We start from the raw sequence: 19,473 nt of genomic DNA, 5'->3' as shown, positions 1-19,473 counted from the left end.
CCCTTTTTTTCATCGCACATATTTCAGAACTAATTAGAAATCCGCGTTACGTATCATTGAGATAATCTTAGGTGGATGATTAGCCGCGTGACTAGCTTGAATATCGGAAAAATTCGAGGTGGTCGGAATAGTTGAATTCGCTTCTTTGTAATCGGATTGGAGAAGGCGAAAAGTAATCGAAGGTTTAATCGTCCCGAGGCGAAATGTGTCCAGCTCTCTCGTAAATTATAAAAGTCTTCGAAATACCGTTGAATAACGCCTGCGTATCCAAATCAGCTAATGCATTACGAAATCCCCGTTTCTCGTGAAATACGTCCATCCGACCTACGGCCGTAGAATAATCCCCCCGATGAAGTAACAACTATAAAAGTTTTATGCAAGTAGTGGATGTGTGGCCTTCGATCGAGCCAGACCTAATGCTGCAAAGCCAAGAGCAGTGCCGCCCGGAGTTCAAGGCTAGCGTCGCGACGCTAGGCGCCGCAGAGTCTCCACGTGCGAGTTGTTACAGATATCTTCTCGTACGGAACTGCGAAACCGTGGTCCACATTTGTCTCCGCGAAACTTGTCCACGATTAATTTTCCTCCCCCCCCAACCCCCGAATTATTTATCGCTGGAAAAACGGACGAAACGTTGAAACATCACCGCTTTATCTACGAGGGTAAAAAAAATTTGATCTACGGTCTCTTTTCCTATCGACGTAGGGCCGCGTACAGACGAGTCTGTAAATATGAATGCGGCGTCTGGGGAGGTGAGCGTATAGTCTCTGATGAGAATTTCATGAAAGATATTCGCAAGGTCTTTGACACCTCCAAAGATTCGATTCCGGGGAACTTCTGACGAACGGGACGCCGACAAACGGAGGCAATCTAGGAAGTTCGGATCCGTACACCTCGAGATACATCTGAAATTTCCGCCACCCGTCCCCCCGGTATTCGTACCTTCGATTATACGTTCGATTCCTCAGGGACGGGGATACGACCCGGCTCGTTTCCTCGATTAATGCGCGGTTATTTTCTAAAATCGACATCGCTACGGTAACCGGGGCGCACAAACAACTAGCACGTTCGCTCCCCTCCGTAACCCTATGATAATTTAATGTCGCGGGATCACGAGAAAACTGCATCCGATTTTAAACGAACATCGAGACTCAATCGAACGAAGGCTGAACGCAAGAACATGAATTTCTATCCCACGATTCTCCGCTGTTTCAATAAGCTGGACTTTGGCAAACGACGAACCGGTGGTAACTTGGCGTTCCGCATGAACTAACGATAATCCTCGTCCTGACGCAAAGGGACGTTTCGTGTGGGTCGCCGGCGCCTCTACGCCCCGTCTCGTGGGCGAGCGAATCCTGACGGTCACCGGTGCGAGACAACCGCGACTTGACTGTGCTTGGTTTGATCGATTAATTATCGTCTAGATTGGTGGGCTAAACAGATTCGAGTACCTCGACATTATGGGATGCAAATAGCCGAGCGCCCCAGACGCTACAAGATTGTTAATATTGGATATGATCGCGATTACGGGGCGTGATTGATGCAGCTTACACCTAGTTTTTAACCTCGACTCGGCGCTACCCTTATCTTTTTAACGCCGGTGGGCTCCGTCTTTTTTATCGTTTCACCGCGAAAATCGATCGGAAAACCGTCCTTTGTTTACCGTCTATAATGAATACACTATTAAGCTTCGCTAATGAAACCGCCTGGTTATTAATTGAGAAGCCGAGCACTGATTAATTTAGCAAATTCCGCGACGCATCTTCAACCGCCGTTATCTCAACGGCGGCGGCATCGTGTTCGGTGGTAGTAAACGATCGTCGCGCAAACAAAACCCCCGTTGCGGAATCAACCCCGTAAAATAACAACGATTCGGGTTTCCAAGTTTTCACCGAAAATATCGAGAGCGAATATTTATCCGGTGAAGTGAATTTGTTTGTTTTTTTTTTTTTTTCCAACCGACGCCCGACATCGGAAACTCCGAGAAGTCACTTTACTTCGGCCGGTGCGGTGACCCACTTTTCCAGATTTTTCACAGCTCGTGCCAAAATTAGTTTAAATCGGATAAAATAGTGAGTTATAAATATTTGCGAGCGGATCTTTACCTCAAAGCGCACTTTAATGAGCTAAAGACCGACTGATAAATTCCCTCGAACTTTCCACCACTCCGAACGCCTTTGTCCCACTTGCGAGAACTCGGTGCTTCGCCGAAGCTGTTCATCTGATTAATTTTAACGCATGGGTGAACCTGGATGACTGCTTACTCCTGATGAAATCTGAAATCGGAGCAAGCAAACGTGGAGAACGGAACAATTGGATATACAAAAAAAATTAACACGGTTATACAGAGAGTGCGTGAATCTAGAAGTAATCGGCACACTCGCGTTTTTCTCGTAATTTTTTGGCTCCGCAATTTTTCAGGCAAGACACGAATTCTCGCGACTCACATATAGTTCGAAACGTCGAAAGGCACTCACGTTCTGTTCTGTTCTGTTTTGTGAATAAATTCATGTTCCTCCGGAGTAAAAACTTATGAAATATTGACGACGCTTCAATGCAAGCACGACAACGTCTCGGAATAATTCCGATGCGATACAATATTCAAATGCTACTTCCATCCACTTCCATCGCCGCTGCCCTCGCGCCGAGTTTACACGATATACCGAAAACCGGGATAACTGCCCGGTAACCATCGGCCGTGTAATTCCTCGACGTTGAAAAAGAGCTGCGAAAAGAAATATCGGATGACCTTAGATTTCCTTTGAAAAGTGAAAGAAAAAAAAAAAAGAAAAAAATGGTGGAATATTCAAATGACGAAAAAATACACGGACGCAATATTCCGAGTTATTGTTTCTCCTTTCGCAACCGTAAAAAGCTGGGGTAGGGAAGGATGACGGATAAATTCGGTCCACCGTAGGCCGTAAAGTGTCCCTAGAATTTGAATACGTCCCTTCTGGCTGTCGCTGTCAGCGATCAATTTGCGGAATCGAATTGGGTTCGGTTTTCGCCTGGTGGCGGTCGAGGTGTCGGTATTTTAGACACCCTTAAAAAAAAAAGAGAACTGAAACCCCGTGGGGTTTATCTATTTGGCGCGGTGGTAACGGCGGTGAGGTCACGTCCGGGTCACGGGGGGTTGAAAGCGTCGAAATAAAAGAAAGTAGCGTGTATATCTGCGCGTAATGCAGGGAAACTCCGGAAGTTTAATTTAAGGATCTTTGCCGCGCAACGTTCGGCCTTCGTCGTAAAGGCGATTGGTTTTTCCCCGGCTCTCTTTTTCCACAACTGATCGAAATGAGAGAACTACGTGAAAAGCGGGTAAAAATACACAGTCGTTCCATTTAGTTCAATGAATAAGTTAAGCAACCGGGGGGGGAAATAGAAACCGAATCGGATATATTCGCCGCGCGTGGCAAAATCCATCCTCATTCGGCGTACGATTTATAACGTCGATTCGAGTGCTCGTATCGTTGAGGAACACTCGGACGGATGTGTTAGCCCAGGTGAGAATAATCCCCCGTGAAAATCGCAGTTTGCAAATTTTTTCGTCTAATTTCAACGCGGTGATACGATATCGCTTCGACGAATAGACGACGAACCGACCCCCTGAATCGCTGCGAGCCCCCCCCCAAGCAGCGGTAGCAGCTTGAATGACAGATTTCGATAAATCTTGATATCTTAAGCGACGTCCGCCGCCATTCTGCAAAATATTTCATCGTTCGCGGGAGTCTTAGGGGGCTCTCGCTGGCTGGATGGTTGGTTAAAAGTTTGCGCGAAACTTTTTATCTACATCTAGCTGCTCGCTCGACGGTCGCTCGACTGTGGAAACTTATCAAAAAACGAGCTAATATCCGAGCTTCGCAGTCCGCTGCTGCCGCCGATGCCGGTAGCAAATTACATAAGACTTGGCGCAGCGCGAGCGAAAAAGTGCTTCGAATCGACGGATGAAAGTTCCTCGAGAAAAGAAAAGAAAAAAAGAAACGAGAGCGTAATGCCTTTACAATTTTCGAGTGAATCGTCCCCGAAAGTTATCAAATACGTCGACAAAAATTACATATCTTTTCTGTCAGACGTCGGGATCCGCATCCACCTGCATTATGCACATTCATTAGAGCGAAGTTCTGCGTACTTCGGGAGTTGCTCGAGTACAGGCGTCCCAGAAATTTCGAGGAACTAAATAAGTTAGGTACCTACTACTCCGTACCACTTTAGGTGCAGACCGGGGATTCCGGTACAGAATCCAAACATACAAGGCGTTTCCTGTTTTCTCTGGATTCCTGGAGCTTCCTTCCTCTCTCTATCCTAACTTCCTTTATTTTCGAAAATTTCGAATCCTCTCACTGCAAGGAAAACACTCCTCCGGCCAATAAACGTAAAACATGGCTCTACGTGCGCGTAGCTAAAAGCGAGTCGAAATCCGGATTAGAATCGTCGTTCCCGCCGGATGGAATCTCCACACGTATGCGGCGTGTAACGCGTAAAATTGTTACGGATGAGGAGAGATCTCTTGCCGGTTTGCCGTGTAGAGACAACTGTAAACGATCTGGATAACAATTAAAACGAGACGTACAATCAATTACGCTCCGCCGAATTAGTCGAGTTAGTAAACCGGGATAAGATCGAGTATAACTACGCATCCGTTTCCTAGGTGTATTCGTAGCCCGAAATCTATCCGTTGAACCGGAGTGGGTTTGATTTGAAATTTTAGAGCCCTTAGGAGGCGTCGGTTGTCTCGTGATTTTCGATCGAATTCGCAGTTGACGACGGAGGAGCGCTTAGTCAATTTGACGAGATCGGCTGGCTGGCTATTGGACGGCCGGGGGATAACGGGTCTTGAATTTCATAGTAGGTCGATACCTCGGGAATTTTGTTTCAGGGAATTCGTCGGAATTCCCTCGACAAACGGCGTGTCCGGTCCTACGAATATATATACGTACGACAGGAGAACTCGTTTATTCGGGGACGTAGGGTAGCGTTCCGTGTCAAAAGGAAAAGAGAGAGCCGGTAACTCGACCACGGCAAACGTCCCCCTCACTTCGCACGTGCCGGACAAACCCCCCCACCCCCCCCCCCCCCCCCCCCCCCCCCCCGGTTTGTTTCGTCCCTTCGAAGATACGGGGCGCCTTGACCTAGCCCAACTTCATGCCGAAGGAATTCAATTACCCAACCGACACAGAACCTGGAATAAACTTATTAAATTTGACAAATACGAATACGAATTTAGGGCTCTTGTTCCCTACAACCCTCCACCTCTTCAACCCCCTCGTCAACAATTGGTCAATATTCACAAAGAGGGGATAATTTATGCGGAACTGTACCTACCGACTCAATGGGACAAAACATGTTGTACTTGTACGGAATCCTGACGGTCTTAGTCCCGGAATAGGTGAGCAATAGGCAAGTAGGTCGGGTGGGGCTCGGGACCCCTGACATGGAACTTTGCTGTTTCGAGTTAATTATGCTCTCGGGCTCGCGGAGCTCCGCATCTCGTACCGCACTGGCGTCAGTTTGCGTAAACAGCGATAATTACACCGCTCGTCGAATCGGTCGGCTTCCCAATGTCTGTCTCGCGATCCTTCGAAAGATCCTGGCAATCGCACGAAGCGGTGGCCCGAGTGCGGTTCCGATTATAAGCGATATCCGAACGCGGTGGTTGTTGTTCGTCAACGTTGAAGAGAAATCGGAGAAAGCTTTCGATCCGCTGGTTAAGCGATAAGTCTCGGTTACCCCCCGAAAAGTAATAAGCCGCTAATCTCGGTATTTGCCTGCCCCGTTGGGGGTGTCGCTCTTTGACATTGACTCCTCGCCTCGCGGTTCGCTGGGGATAATTTGCTCGGTTTGCTGCGAGTTCTGAATAATTAGGATGCAATACCCGACTAGCGTCAGCGAACTGCCGCCCCGCGAGCTCCGCGTATCATCAGCTGGGAGACCTCCGAAGCTTATGAATATATATCACCCACAGGATTACGCGACGGGTTTTATCTGAATTTAAATTGTCCTTGAGACCGGCATCGCGCGCGCACTGCCTCCATCCATCACCGAAGAAAAAACCATTCCACCCTCCCACCCGCACATCTTTTTATTTTGGCTTCTTGTTTCTCGTTTTTTTTTCTCTCTCTCTTACGTTATTCCTTTGGCTTTTTTTTTTTTTTTTGTTCCGAACAAAACCCCCCCCCCCCCCCCCCTGAAATACATTCGCGAACCAAAGTCAACTCGACGACGGTCATTAACCCATTTTCGTAGTAGAATTTTCACACCCGGTCGCATCGATTTTTCTTTCCCTTTTTTTTGTTGTTGTTTTTCGTTGTTATTATTGCGTGTGCTTTTTTTTTCTTTTATTTTTCATTCATCCCCCTCAGGGTGACGGTAGAATATTCTATTGGGCTCACCGTGAACAGCTTACTTTACCAAAAAAGACATGAGAAATCGAGGGTCTGTCTCTTAGCGGTTCGTATTAGGGAGGGTAGCGTTAGACAGAAATAATATACCATCGTGTGACGTATGCTCTTCATATTTCCTCAACACGTGCCAAAGGATCTGCGTATATTTCCCCCCGGCAGAGTGTTGCGGAATGTGTGTCGACCAAGCTCTCTAGATTAACGAGATTCCGGCTGTCGCATCAACGCGCTTCGGATGAACGCTACCCTTGCTTTGGTACGCCAACACACCAGCGCGCTAAGAACGTAATTACAACACAATCGGATTACACGGAAGTTTTTTCTTTCGTTTTTTTTTTCATTCGCACTCGTTCGCAAAATCGAAGATCGCAGGAAAAAAGGAAGAACCGCAAAATATTCCCTGAATAAATTTACTCGCGGCATAATTCCCGAGGCGTGAAAAAATGACGGATCTTTCCTCGGTGTGACCGCCGCGCCGGGGCGATCCTACGAGCTGGGTCAAGTCCCTGGGGATGATAAAATCCGGATGAGCTATTAGCCGGAGAATTTGTTGGAACGCACGGGGATAAGAGGAAAAAAGAAGGGAAACGCATCGTCAGCTGGTTCAACGTCCTAGAGTTATACGAGCGACGAAGGAGATTGAGACAAGGGTTTCGGTGACAGATGAAGAAAGTTTTCCGAGGCTCGCCGTACGCGAGTTAATTACACTCTACGACATGCAACGACGACCGTTTGACCGATCCTAGTTGAATAATGGCGAGGGTCCTTTGTCGGTGTCGAAAAAAAAAAAATAGAAAAAGAGGCGAGCCGTTTACACCTCGTATTCATTGGGATTCTTTTTTTTGGACTTTGAGCTGACGTTTTTTTTTTTAGGAGAAAACGAATCTTTTCGATGGCCAGTACATCGTCACCGTCGAGTTGCCGGAGTGCAACGGAGTCTACGCGATTCGCGAATGTCGCGGTAAAATAGAGTATCGGCGGTAAGAGTAGCGCGGAATATGCGTCGCGTTGAAAAATATTATCATGCACGGTGGGGTACGTTGAAACTTTGAAGTACCCGTGTATTCAAATACCAGCTCAATTTATGGATGTGCATATATTTTCGCGGCATACGTGCGAATGAATCTACAGAAGCTGGGTGATCTTCGTACGAGGAGTCGGGGCGGGCGCAAAAATGCGACGCGAATTTCAGGTGATCAACGCGTCTGTACAGATGCGCCACGTAGGCCCCACTCCCGTAGAAGCTAGGGGATGTAGATATGATAGTTTTTTTTTGTTCTCGGCTTCAAAGTTTCTACAGCCGTTAGATTTGCATGAATTATCAAGCGAGTTGAACCCGCAGAGTCGCGGAGGAGTCGGTTAAATTCCGTCGAAACGACAACGAGATTCGAGTTTGATGTCTCTTGCCGCGGTATGGGAGAAGCTAAACTACGCGAAAGCTCCAAAAATGAGCCCTCGATGCCTCACGATAAGCCGGCCGTTATTCTTCGTTGATTCCGCTCTTCAGTTTCGGGATTTTTTTCACCGAGGTGTACAAGACGTTTCGAACGGATGGTCCGTAGTCACGGTGTTATCATTTTTTATAGGCATGTCCTGAAATGGGTTTTTTTTTTTACACGAGGACGTCGGTAGCACGCTTATAGAGCTGATTTGGGAATCGAGGGATGCCGCGGGGAATTAAAGAGCCGCTCGCAGAAGCTGACGTTCCCTCGAGCTTGAACCGCCGTGAGTTTTTCGAGATACTACGGCTGCAGGGAGCGACGAATCGACCGGAATCTCTGCAGACGGCAACGAGAATTCCGAATGGGAATGACGCGAATTGATTCGAGAGGAAGGAAGAAGGAAAAAAAAAACAGACCACGTACGCGATACTACAGCGAAACACGATGAAGTATCGTCGACGGAAAGTTCCGCTCCATCTTTCACCCCCGCGTTATGAATATGTTAAACTTTTAGAGTGGACCACTCTTTTTCTGCAATCAAAGTTCGGGAGTTGGATGGGGAGGGGAAAATATTGCCAGCCAAAATGAAAATGTGATTATTCTGAAACTGCAGGCAATAAATGTACGAGATTAGCCGACGAATAGAGGGGAAAAGTTTCCATGTGAATAACGTCGTTTTGTGTTCACGAATGAAACACATGATGACCTGCTCGGTGTAGCGTTATCCTATTCTAAACTAGATTGAATGAAAATCAGAATTTGGAAATCAAATGAAACTAACATAGATACATTCGAATGTTGAAAGGTGGTAATCGAATGAAGATTGTGAATCAAACTTTCAGCTTTAGACGACGTAAAAAATCCGTTACCCATTGGAGTTTTTTCGATTTTGAGGTGACAAATAAATCATTCTTTTAATTGGGTTTAATATGCTTTTCTTACGTATTTTGACCTCAGAAATCCGAATTTAAAAGAAAAATTGATCTATCTCTGAAATTGAGCGAGTTATCGCGAATTTTCAGCTTTTTGGGGTCAAAAATAAAAAATTGATTTTTCAGTCTACATCAATGTAATTTGATCTAAGGAATCCGAATCTGGAAGAAAAATGGATCTATCTTGAAAAATGACCGAGTTATCCTAATTTTTTCGCATTTTTTTGATATAAATTTGAGGATATCTCAAAGGGAAAAAATCATAGCTCAATTTGGACAACGGATTCGCGTTCCTGAGGTCAAAATACATAAGAAAAGTGCCATACGATCAATTTTAAAAAATAAAAATTTTTGGCCAAAATTTGAGATTTTTCCAAGGGGTACCCCCTTACGATTTTCTCGTAGAGATTCTTATGTCGAAATTGCCTATCGACACTGTCAGCGAGACCGAGTGGGGCGGACGTTGAATACCATCGACGAAGTTGTGGCTGCTGAACTTTGCCGAACATTACGATATTTCCACCGAAACGAGGGTTCGCCGTGAACTCCTATTGGTCGATACGCCGTCCGTATCCTCAAACACGGATAATATCCCGGCTCGAACGGATAATATCCCGAGCGGTTTGTTGTGAGACGTCACCTTCGGGGCTGAGCAGAGGTGACGCCCCAAAACAAACCGCTCGCCCGTGGGGCTACGCTGACTCCAGCTAAGCACGGGTTTGCTGGAGAATTGAGAAATTCGAATATTTCGCTCCATGCATAGATGCGACGAAGCGAAGTGGGTCTACGACTAAAACCACTCGATGTGTCGAATGAAATCAATCACTGATGCCATGTAAAATGAATTGAGAACAAAAATCTATCTCACAATCAGCTAATTTCTAGTCAGGAAACGAAGACGTTCGTGATAGAAAGCTGGGATAAAAAGAATTAAATAGAAGCGTAAGAAAAAAAAAACTAGTACTCGAAATTTGATCTGGGCTGAACAGAAGAAAGCTCCTTCGCCCAATTAGCCCCCGTGTTAGCTACTCGGCGAGAGTAACTAATACTGTATTATTCTTGGTAGCTATTGTGGCTGCAATCGAACTACGGGGAGTCCCATAATATGTGGGCACGTTTATTAGGAGGCTGTGATACGTTATGAAACGAGGATCAGCCGGTTCGTTGAAACAAGATCAGCCGAAACCCGTGGTGATCAAAAATTCCTGAATTAAATGCGATGAGAAAAACGTGTGGGTGGGATATAAACGATAAAAGTGATTAACTTTTCGTTTACCGTTAATAAGCCGATCGGTTGCGCGTCGTGATTTCGTCGATCGCTAACCAGAAACAACCACTCCGCATCCACTCACAATCCAGATCCCACTTACGTCGGGGTGTCGTTGGCGACAATTCGACACGAGGCGTAATCGTAACGTGGAGTGGAGGTGGATTCCATAATCTGATGCCTCGGATTAACCCGCTTATTACATAATCCCACGCTCTCTCGCTAGCATCTGGGGAATCAAAGCGTCTTTCATGTACGAGCGGAGACTTCTTTCCAAAGTGTTTTACAAGATTGTAACGAAATAATCTTTCACGTCTATAAAAATGTGGAATGAAAGAAGAAGTCGAAAGAAAATAAAATAAATCTCGCACACGAACCGCTTGGCTCGCCTCGTGCGGCTGATCGAGTATTTCTTTCTTTCCGTTCTTGATTTAATTTTTTTTGTTTGCTTTCATTTTAAAGAAGAAGAAGAAAAAAAAGAAAAAACAAGTAGCGAAATAGCGAGAAACTTTTCTTAAAATACGTCGAGTATAGAAAGAGATGGAATCCAAAGAACACCGCGATATACTTTAACGTCAATTCCGATGTGATCCAATAGCGAGTCGGTTGTAGAAACGTGAGATCGATGATGTTTCGCAAGCCGCACCGGGGTGATCCGGGAATGCATCGACGACTAGCCGCGGTTGTCTCGACAAGTTTGATAACTTGGTCCGAACTTTTTTGTCAGCACTTCGGGGCCGTCAACGCGCGATTTAATAGGATCGAAGATAAGAGAAAGAAAAAAAAAAAATTTACAGACAGAAGCGAAAACTTGTGACTCTGATCGAAGGGCGTGATGTCGAAAGTTCGATTTTACAACGGTAAAAGCTTTCGCCACTTTTGTCGAGTCTTCGACCCCGCGACGTCGCGACGTCGACTTCTCGCCTTTGCGAAGATTCGGACGGTACGGTACGGTCGGTATTTAATTCGCTTTGCTTCACCCCCTTGCAACTGTACGCAGTTCGATGAATCCGGAAAATCGCTATAGGATATCGAAGGTCACGTGAAACGTGAAGGCGAGATGAGATGATCTGTATCAACGGGATTCCAGGTGAAATAACTTGACGCTTACTGGGTCACGATATAAATAGAGAGTCAATATCGGATAAAATATCGAAACAAAATTGTTGCTCGTTTAGCGACTCCGCTTTACTCTACGCGTATCCTTCAAGGTTCCGCAGAAACTGGACTCGTTTCACGCTTCCGTTAGTTTTTTTTATCGAACATTTCGAGGGACGTTGCTATCGAAATTTCTCTACCGTACACGGAGATCTTTTACAAATTACACGTTACGGTGAACTATAGTTGATTCAGAAATTCGAAACCAGTAGATCCATTTTACTTTTTACAGAAAATGGACGCGTTACAGGCGAGGTCATCATTCCCGCCTTTTTTCGGTCAACGACCCAAAGGACAAAAAAACGAAAGTATACGCGCGAAATTTCAGATACTATAAACGTGCAAAAAGATGAAAATGAAAATAGTAAGTAGGGGTGGATAAAAGAGAATTGTTCCTCGAAGAGAGGAGGAGGAGGAGGAGCTGCATCTCCACGTTTCTATGAAAGAAGTAAAAATAATCGAGCGTCGAGAATGGCAACGATAATTGTTGCATCCCTTGTTCTCCAGTTTCGTGTCTCGGGGGTGGTTGGAAATGTAGGTCCAACCGGAGGCTGGGAGAAGCCCGAGTGTCTTTTGTCGTAAAAATTAAGGAGCGAAGCAACGCTACAGCAGCAGTTCGCAGGGTACGAGAATCGCAACTATAGCAGGAACGACAAGTAGGTAGCGAAAGCGCCTTGTCGGCCACCTCAACCATCCAACCTATCCTACGGGGCTGTTGTTGGTGTAGGTAGAGGAAACTCGGTATACCGGAACCCTCGACCGCAGAAATCCCGGGAGGTAAAAGAACGTGGTACAGGATATTGCCTGCATTCTGCGGAGTTGAAATTTTTATTTTCCACTTCGTACGTATACTCCCTTGTTTTCCATCTTTTTCCTAACTACGTTCGCCGCAACCTGCGCAACTTTCAAAGAATTCCCCCCGGCGTCTCGACGCTGCGACAATAATTATCGATCAATTCCCTGTATTTTGCCCGGCTTTGAAGCCGTGTAACCTGTCGGTAATTAGTGGGTTAAATTTTTTAAAGAGGTATGAAAACTTTAGCTCGCTAACTCGGTCAAGGCTGCATCGCATAATCCAAACCAATTACGTTGTAAATCCGAGGGGTTAAAAATCGATCTATATTATCCCGGACGGGTTGCAGTGACATCGAGTTTTATTTTATTTTTTTTCTTTTATTTTATATTGCTTTTCATCACTTCATCTGCAGTCAAATTAGCGATCTGTCTAAAGCAAATCACCGGTCTGCCTTTCCTGCCCTTCGTTACTGCAGTTTGCTGATTGAAGCGATTCGAATCGCGAAGGGATGATTATGTACACCTGTAATTAAAGCTCCGAGGTCAATTGGACGATTGTCCGTCGACGATCGAACGGCTGATTTTTTACCAGATTAAGGTAATCTATTGCAGAAAAATCGCTGCAAATTTAGGTGGCCATTAACGTAACACGTGTCGACTCGAAGGGACTCGGGAGAGAGAGAATTAAAAGTTCGAAAGAGAAGAAGATTCGCCGAGTTTTACGAGCTTTGAAATACCTAAATCAATTTGTCGACACTGACGCGTCGGTGCTAAATAAAAGTCCTCGAGAATTAATGCGAAGGAAAACTAATTAACGCGTTTTTTTTTTGGCTTTTTTTTTTGCTGCCTAGTTTCGCAAATGCATTACGCGACCCGCTCTCCCGTCCCGTGTACAGCTAGGGGAGAGACCGCGCGAATTTTTACCCAATTGTCTGGACATCGATCTGGACTCAACTCGATAATAAATTCACATTGCAGAAATATTCTATTTTTATCCGTTTTCCAGATCAAATAAATGAAATATAATCACGTGATAAGTATCGCCATTGTCATCGTTAAATCTCCGCGTTATTTCCAATCCCATTCTATGACGCCCGGGTAATCCGAATCGTCCGATATCTCTCACGCGCAAATTTCATACCTCGTTCGGTTTAACAAAATCGCGAAAAAATTCACCACCGTCTGTCCAATGTTCGCCAAATATTTAACGCCGGATGACATGGATAGAGTTTTTTTGGGACATTCGCGACATGACATCGCGTCTATTGGCTTTGCAACGTAAATTTTCATTAGTTGAAGCAAGAACTTTTTCAGATCAGGATTACTGCGATCATCCCCCCCTACTGATTTATGACAACGTACAAATGAACAGGTGGTGTTTAACGTGGTCGGATAATAGTTTTTCTTTCGTTTCAGATCGAAGTCCCATCCGCGAGGGGTGGAAATAATGAGGGAACCGGAGAGGGAGAAATCGTGCGCGATACCGAAGGCTATGCTTAAACTTCCGCTGAGATGTTAGACGGCAAAAGTTCCCAACGTACGAAATACCGAGTAAAACGATGCCGGACAAAATGTGTCTGAAGCTTTTGGTGCACGAGAGGAATCTTACGTAACCGAACCCCGAACAAAAGTAGACAACAAAACAAACCAACTCGCACAATCCGCAACCTGGTCCGAGAAGATAAAAGTACTCCAATACCGGCGCTGCACCTTCGGAATATAAGTTCGCTATGGCGACTCTGGCCACGGAAACTCTACCGACATCCGTTATAGGGGAGTTGACGACAAATCTTGTGCCAACGGTGACCAGGGTGGACACAAAACTCGACACCAGCCCAGCTGCTGTTATATTGGCCGTCTCAGTCGTATTTATTTTATCTCCACTGACCGTTAGCGGAAATTCCATCATTCTGGCAGCCTTCTACAGGTACAAGAGACTCAGAACGGCGTCCAACTGCCTCCTCGCCTCCCTGGCCGTCAGCGATTTTGGCGTAAGTTTTTCAGCATGCTTGTTACAAAACTAACGAAAATTGAGTAAAAATTAAGAGAGAGAGATAGAGAGAAAAGAGACGCAATATAAATTAGATACGGCGTACAAATATCTAAAGACTTTCCTACGTCGTCAGGTGGGAGTTTTCATGCCGTTTGGTATGCACCTTGAGTTATCGGGGCTTCCGGAGAACGGAGTATCGTCGCTGTGCATCGCGCCGTACTGCATAGTGATAACTTTATGCAGTGTGAGCGTCCTGGTAACGGTTGCAATCGCGGTGGACCGACTGACTTCCCTGGCACAACCGCTGCGCTACAAGAACATCATAACGCACAGCAGCATAGAAAAGTACATCGCCGCCTTTTGGGTGTACGCAATAGCGGTGGGCCTGTCACCTCTGATATACGCGGAAATAACGGGGACGACGCAGCCACACAAGTAAGCGAGAAAATAATACAGTGGGGGGAATAGAAAATACATTCGAATGACAATCGGCCTCGTGACTATCGCACCAGTTGTAAAAATCCGTGCGAGGGAAACCCGAGAAGAAACGTGTAGGTCGGCAGTTATTTGTACCCTGGCGTTCGAACAACCCCCTCGGAGAAATTCCGAGTTCGGAGAATCGAATGGGGCGAGAATCGTCGATATTGCGCCGTAAGAAATCGCCTTGTCAGTTTTCTCGCCTTGTCCCGTACCAACTCTCCTCGGTAGTCTTCCGTTATCCTCATTCCACGTCGGGGGCGCGCGAACATGGCGCGAGGAATTTTCAGGTCAGGTCAAAGGCTTTGGCAAAGTGCCGCAATTTGCAGCACCAGACAAAGTACGTGCGATGGAGAATTTATAGTTTTATGTACACCTTAGGTACGACGGTACGTACCTGTGCGCAGGACCGACTGCACCAGCCACCCTCAATGGAGATACGAATTCCGGAAGCTACGCGGAGGTATCGCCGATACGTGAGCAGCAATTTTCCAACGTGTTTCACCGTCGTTACCACCAACTGCGAACGCGATATCGCGTCAGAATGACGACGAATGATGAACGAAATGCGAATTTCACAATTGGTTTTCCTCTTCAATTTTTCTTTTCAGGGAGGGTACACGTGCGAAGTTTGTCGAACTCGGTTTCACCCGATAAAATCTACCTGGGGTTTCGGCACCGCCTATGACGTTCGGAAATTATTCAAATTCACGCCTAACGACGTCACAAACTCCACAGACAAATCGTTCAAGGATTACGCGAATCTCATAGCTTCGGATAATCGACGTTATCGCGGTTTTCCGCAGGAGTTTCCGGATGAAAAATATCACCTATTCAAAATTCGAAAACTGTTTCCACGTGACTTATCGCCCGCAATTACCGTACAAGCACGAGTGTAACGCCTGTGCGGGAATCCGATTCGGACGGTGTGTTTGCGTGCATAAATTTTTTGGGGAAAAAAACTCCGGAAAACCTGGGTGGGGGGGAAAAAGGCGCAGTTATGGCGAACTTACGTCACCGGGTAAATTAACGCAAACGGCGTAGCACCGACGGCTGGTTTGTACGAGCGTTTGCTCAAGCCAAATAGAATCGCGTCAAAAGAGGGGTGTATATATTCGTTTCCCTACTCAACCTGACGAATAATAATGTTTGTCCACGTGGCCCACCAGTTCCGCGCCTCACCTCTCGCCCGAAAACCCGCACAGGACACGTCGCGTCGCATCGCGCCGTACGATCGAGCGATCGATCTCGTCCTACGTTACAGGGAATTTCCTAATACCGTTCGAAGTATACCGGTACACGATAGGGTGAAAAGGGGGGTACGACTGCGTAGGAATTCAACGATAATGTAAATAACGCACCCCTTTCTCACGCCACGTAGACGCACAGCACGAGTGCAACGTTAACTTCCGAAGAATCCGCGATATCCGCAGCCTGGGTAAAAACAACTTCCGTTTAAAAGCCGAGCTTTGATCACGTAGCGAATCGATCGACGGCGAATAGGATACGTCACGATAGCGTCGGGATGGGTAATCGATAAGTTGATTTTTTCATCGTCAACGCGTGGCTATTTTTTTACTCCCTTTTCGCGGTGGCGATTTTTTTTTTTTTAACAAGTAGGAGTCTGGATAGAAGTGAGAGACTCCCTCCGCCGTCGATCGTTTCGCCTCTGTTAGGAAGAGATCGGGTAAGTATATCCTATTTTTAACTCCGCATAGGTATCGATTCAGACAAGTAACACTCGCAGTCAGGGGCAATGCGGTGGAAGGACGAAAATCCTTTCAACGCTACTGTCGTCTCCTTTTACCGACCCTTCGAACTGTATGTATCTCGAATATTCTTTCGCAAAATTCACATTCGTCAACCGCTTCGAACGATTCTCGCAAAAACGAACCGCGAGCGAGGTTCGAAGATCCGCAGATTTCGCTTATTTTGTTTCCTAATATCCGCATTGTTTTGTCGGAAAATGAAGTTCTCCAACTACGAAGCTCGTAATCTGGTCTGATTGTGAGCCACGTTTTTTCAGAAATGTAAGAATACCATTAAGCACGGTAAAACGGTGCGTCGCTGAACCAGGTAGAGAATTCTTCAAGTTATTACGATTCAGCTGGAGATACGAGCCCCCGGCGGGCCGGAGAAATTAGGTTTCGCTAAATTAAACGAGGGACGTCTTCAGGTAATTTTAGAAACAGCACATTTCCTATGAAACTTGAAAGTGTAGTGGTATGGTCCTCATTGTTTTTATACATGTTTTACTTCTCTCTGCGCGAGTACACAAAAGACCCCCCCTTACGTGGTTAGAAAATTTCCCTCTCCTCTGGTAAAAGGTACAAGATTTTCTCCGAGCTGAGTACAAAACGGGTAATGAGCTGCAGATTATTTAAAAAAAAAACAAAAAATCGGGAAAAAGAAAAAAAAATTTTCACAGCGTAGCTTTATGTCGCACTTTAAATGATAAAGTATTATAAAAACTTCAAGTTCGGACGTATCTGCGAACGGACATCCTATTGATAGAAGGTTCTTCGAGATGATGGGGATGTAAACGTGCCCGAGTAAACCTATACGTAAACCGTCGCTCCGAATCAAGTTCGGAGGTTGTCAGGCTTTTCCAAAAAAGGGGGAGAAGCGTATTCCAATTAGCTAATCGCGGTTTCGTATCCGGGTGTAATTTACCGTTGAACTTGCCCGATCACGGCGCTTCAAAGCCGCCTAATTTCGATTATAAATACGGGAGATCAGATTTACAACGGAGTATGTTAAGCCTAATGGGCGGTTAACTGATTTCAGAGATACACCCGCTCGTTCCAATTGAAACTTGATAATGGTCCGGAAGTTTTCATACCTTTTTTTTTTTCTGTTTCAGCGGGAGCTGTCGATTCAGCGCGGCGGTTTCTCCGCCGGTTCGAGTTTTCCTAGTGGTGGCGGTATGGGCGCCAAGTGCCCTCGTACTCTTGGGGTGTTACATGTACGTTTACCTAGTCGCCAGATCTCATGCCAGAGCTATCTACACCGTGGAGTTATCATTTCGACATCAAACGCAGACTTTGGCTTTGCCGAGATACGGGCAGACATTGGCCCTGACGGTGGGCGCCTTCCTCGTCCTCTGGTTACCGTTCCAGGTCAGTCAGCGCCCTTAAAAAAAGGCCACTCCGAATAATATCTGAAACTCCGATAAAAATTTCACATCAGAAATTATACTTCTTAATCTCTCGCGTGGATGTGTAAGTTTTCGAATTAACTGGTGCATCGATTATCGGAGACTTCGGTCACTTTCGAACGACACAAAAAAAAAAGTCGATGCATAACTACGTTAGGAATATCGGTAGACGAAAATAAAATATGTGTACACTTTTTATTTTTATTTTTTTTGAACCCGTGTCGCGGGCAGACCATAAAATATTACCGATTATTTCGGAACGATACGACTCTCAGACAAAACCGAATCGATGGACGAAGAAAAAATTATAATCTAGAACAAACATTACAAGATATAACCGGGCGAATATGTAGCTCGAGATATTGATTAATAAATTGGAATAGCCGCTGAGGTCGACCAAAGGCGACAAATATCCATATTCGCGTAACCACGAGAAACTTTTTTCTCTCTGACCTCAAGATATTCGAACCCAGTGGAGCTCGGGGGCGGAATATTTTTCCTCGACTCCTTATCAAACGAGTTGAGAATTTGGCGAATCGCCCTTTGCCGAAGGCACAGGATCAACCGAGCCGTGTTTCCAAGCCGAGATGATTTTCGTTAATTACTTGGTCTGTTGTTGAGCGTGAAATTATTTCCGACTCGAGAGATTCTGGTCTGCGGTAGAAAGGGCTTTCTCAATCGCATTAATAGTGTGTTTTAATCATCGGTGCTAACGTCTGTAAAGTAAAGCTGTACGGTTATCGAGTTCCTTACGTGAGAGGGGTGGAAATTCGGAATCCGATTTTTGATAGACCGACGGGCGAAGAGCACGTTGCGTCGCCGCGGATCACCGTAGAATAGAAAACGTGGCCATACATAATGTAGAAACGTTGGTAGCTACTCAGAGAGACGAGGTAAATATATGCTAAGGACATATTTTCGTTTCTTTTAGCGAACTCGCAACACGACCGTGTAATATCAGAGTACGGGTACATAATCTACACGCGTTTACTCCGAGCTCTGATCGTAAATACGTTTCGTATCGACGTGGCGCGGCAGGAAATTTATTACCCATTCAAAATAAATTTACATCCTATTTTGATCTGCGGATGCGAAGACTCCTGGCATCGGATACCGCACAAAAAAAAAGATCCATCGATACGTTGCCTCAAAAACCATGTAGCGTTTCACAACGAATCCTGTGCAACTATACATGATCCCGCCATCGGGATAATTAATTCACCGTAGAGATAAAAAAAAAACTCGCGTTTCTTGGAGGAAATAAAATTGCAGGGTTCTCTACGCTCGAAATAAAAATGCGAGAGACGGTGTTTCGCGTCTGAGAATTTTTGTGATCTGATATTCCGTTGAAGGTATATCTTCAAAGTGTGAAGAGAACCGGAGAAAAATTTTTGAGGAAATATATACACGAGTCGCAGGTATACACCGTGAAGTAGCTACGTACCGTATGGAAAAGTCGAGCGGAATATTACATTTGAAGTATAATAATCATAGGGCTGCTCGGAAGCTCCGCATGCATCGGAGGCACGTGTTGTTATTCGCGGCTATTCTTCCACGGAACTTTCTACCGACCGGCTAGTGGCACGTGCAACTTTGCCCAGTCTCTATACAGAATAAACCATACAGAGATTCGCGTTTAATCAATTGAACCGTGAACAATTTACATCCTATCTGAAATACCGAATCCGTTGTCGAGTCATCGTCGGAGAATTATTGCCGATGGCATCCGATATTTACAATTAGCGCGGTCCGGATCGCGCTAATTGTAAAGATTGGAGGATGAATCAGAATAACCGGTCGAAATAATTCCTTGGACTTTTTTTACTCGGTGTACCGACGTTTCATTTTTTTGCTTATTCC

At 45.6% G+C, this 19,473-nt stretch overlaps 1 protein-coding gene across 1 annotated transcript in view; it reads left to right on the top strand.

Annotated features, from left to right (window-relative positions):
• The window catches only part of LOC105688753, a 44,543-nt gene that overhangs the window by 20,085 nt on the left and 4,985 nt on the right, over window positions 1-19,473 (top strand). Inside the window, exons 2-4 of the mRNA XM_048653601.1 lie at window positions 13,403-13,977; window positions 14,113-14,414; window positions 17,320-17,575. Coding sequence (XP_048509558.1) covers window positions 13,717-13,977; window positions 14,113-14,414; window positions 17,320-17,575 — 819 coding nt within the window. The 5' untranslated portion in view covers window positions 13,403-13,716. The remainder of the gene's footprint in view (window positions 1-13,402; window positions 13,978-14,112; window positions 14,415-17,319; window positions 17,576-19,473) is intronic.

This window comes from Athalia rosae, chromosome 4 (genome assembly GCF_917208135.1).
Source record: "Athalia rosae chromosome 4, iyAthRosa1.1, whole genome shotgun sequence".
NCBI lineage: Eukaryota > Metazoa > Arthropoda > Insecta > Hymenoptera > Athaliidae > Athalia > Athalia rosae.
This window is presented reverse-complemented; position numbering and strand designations above follow the sequence as displayed.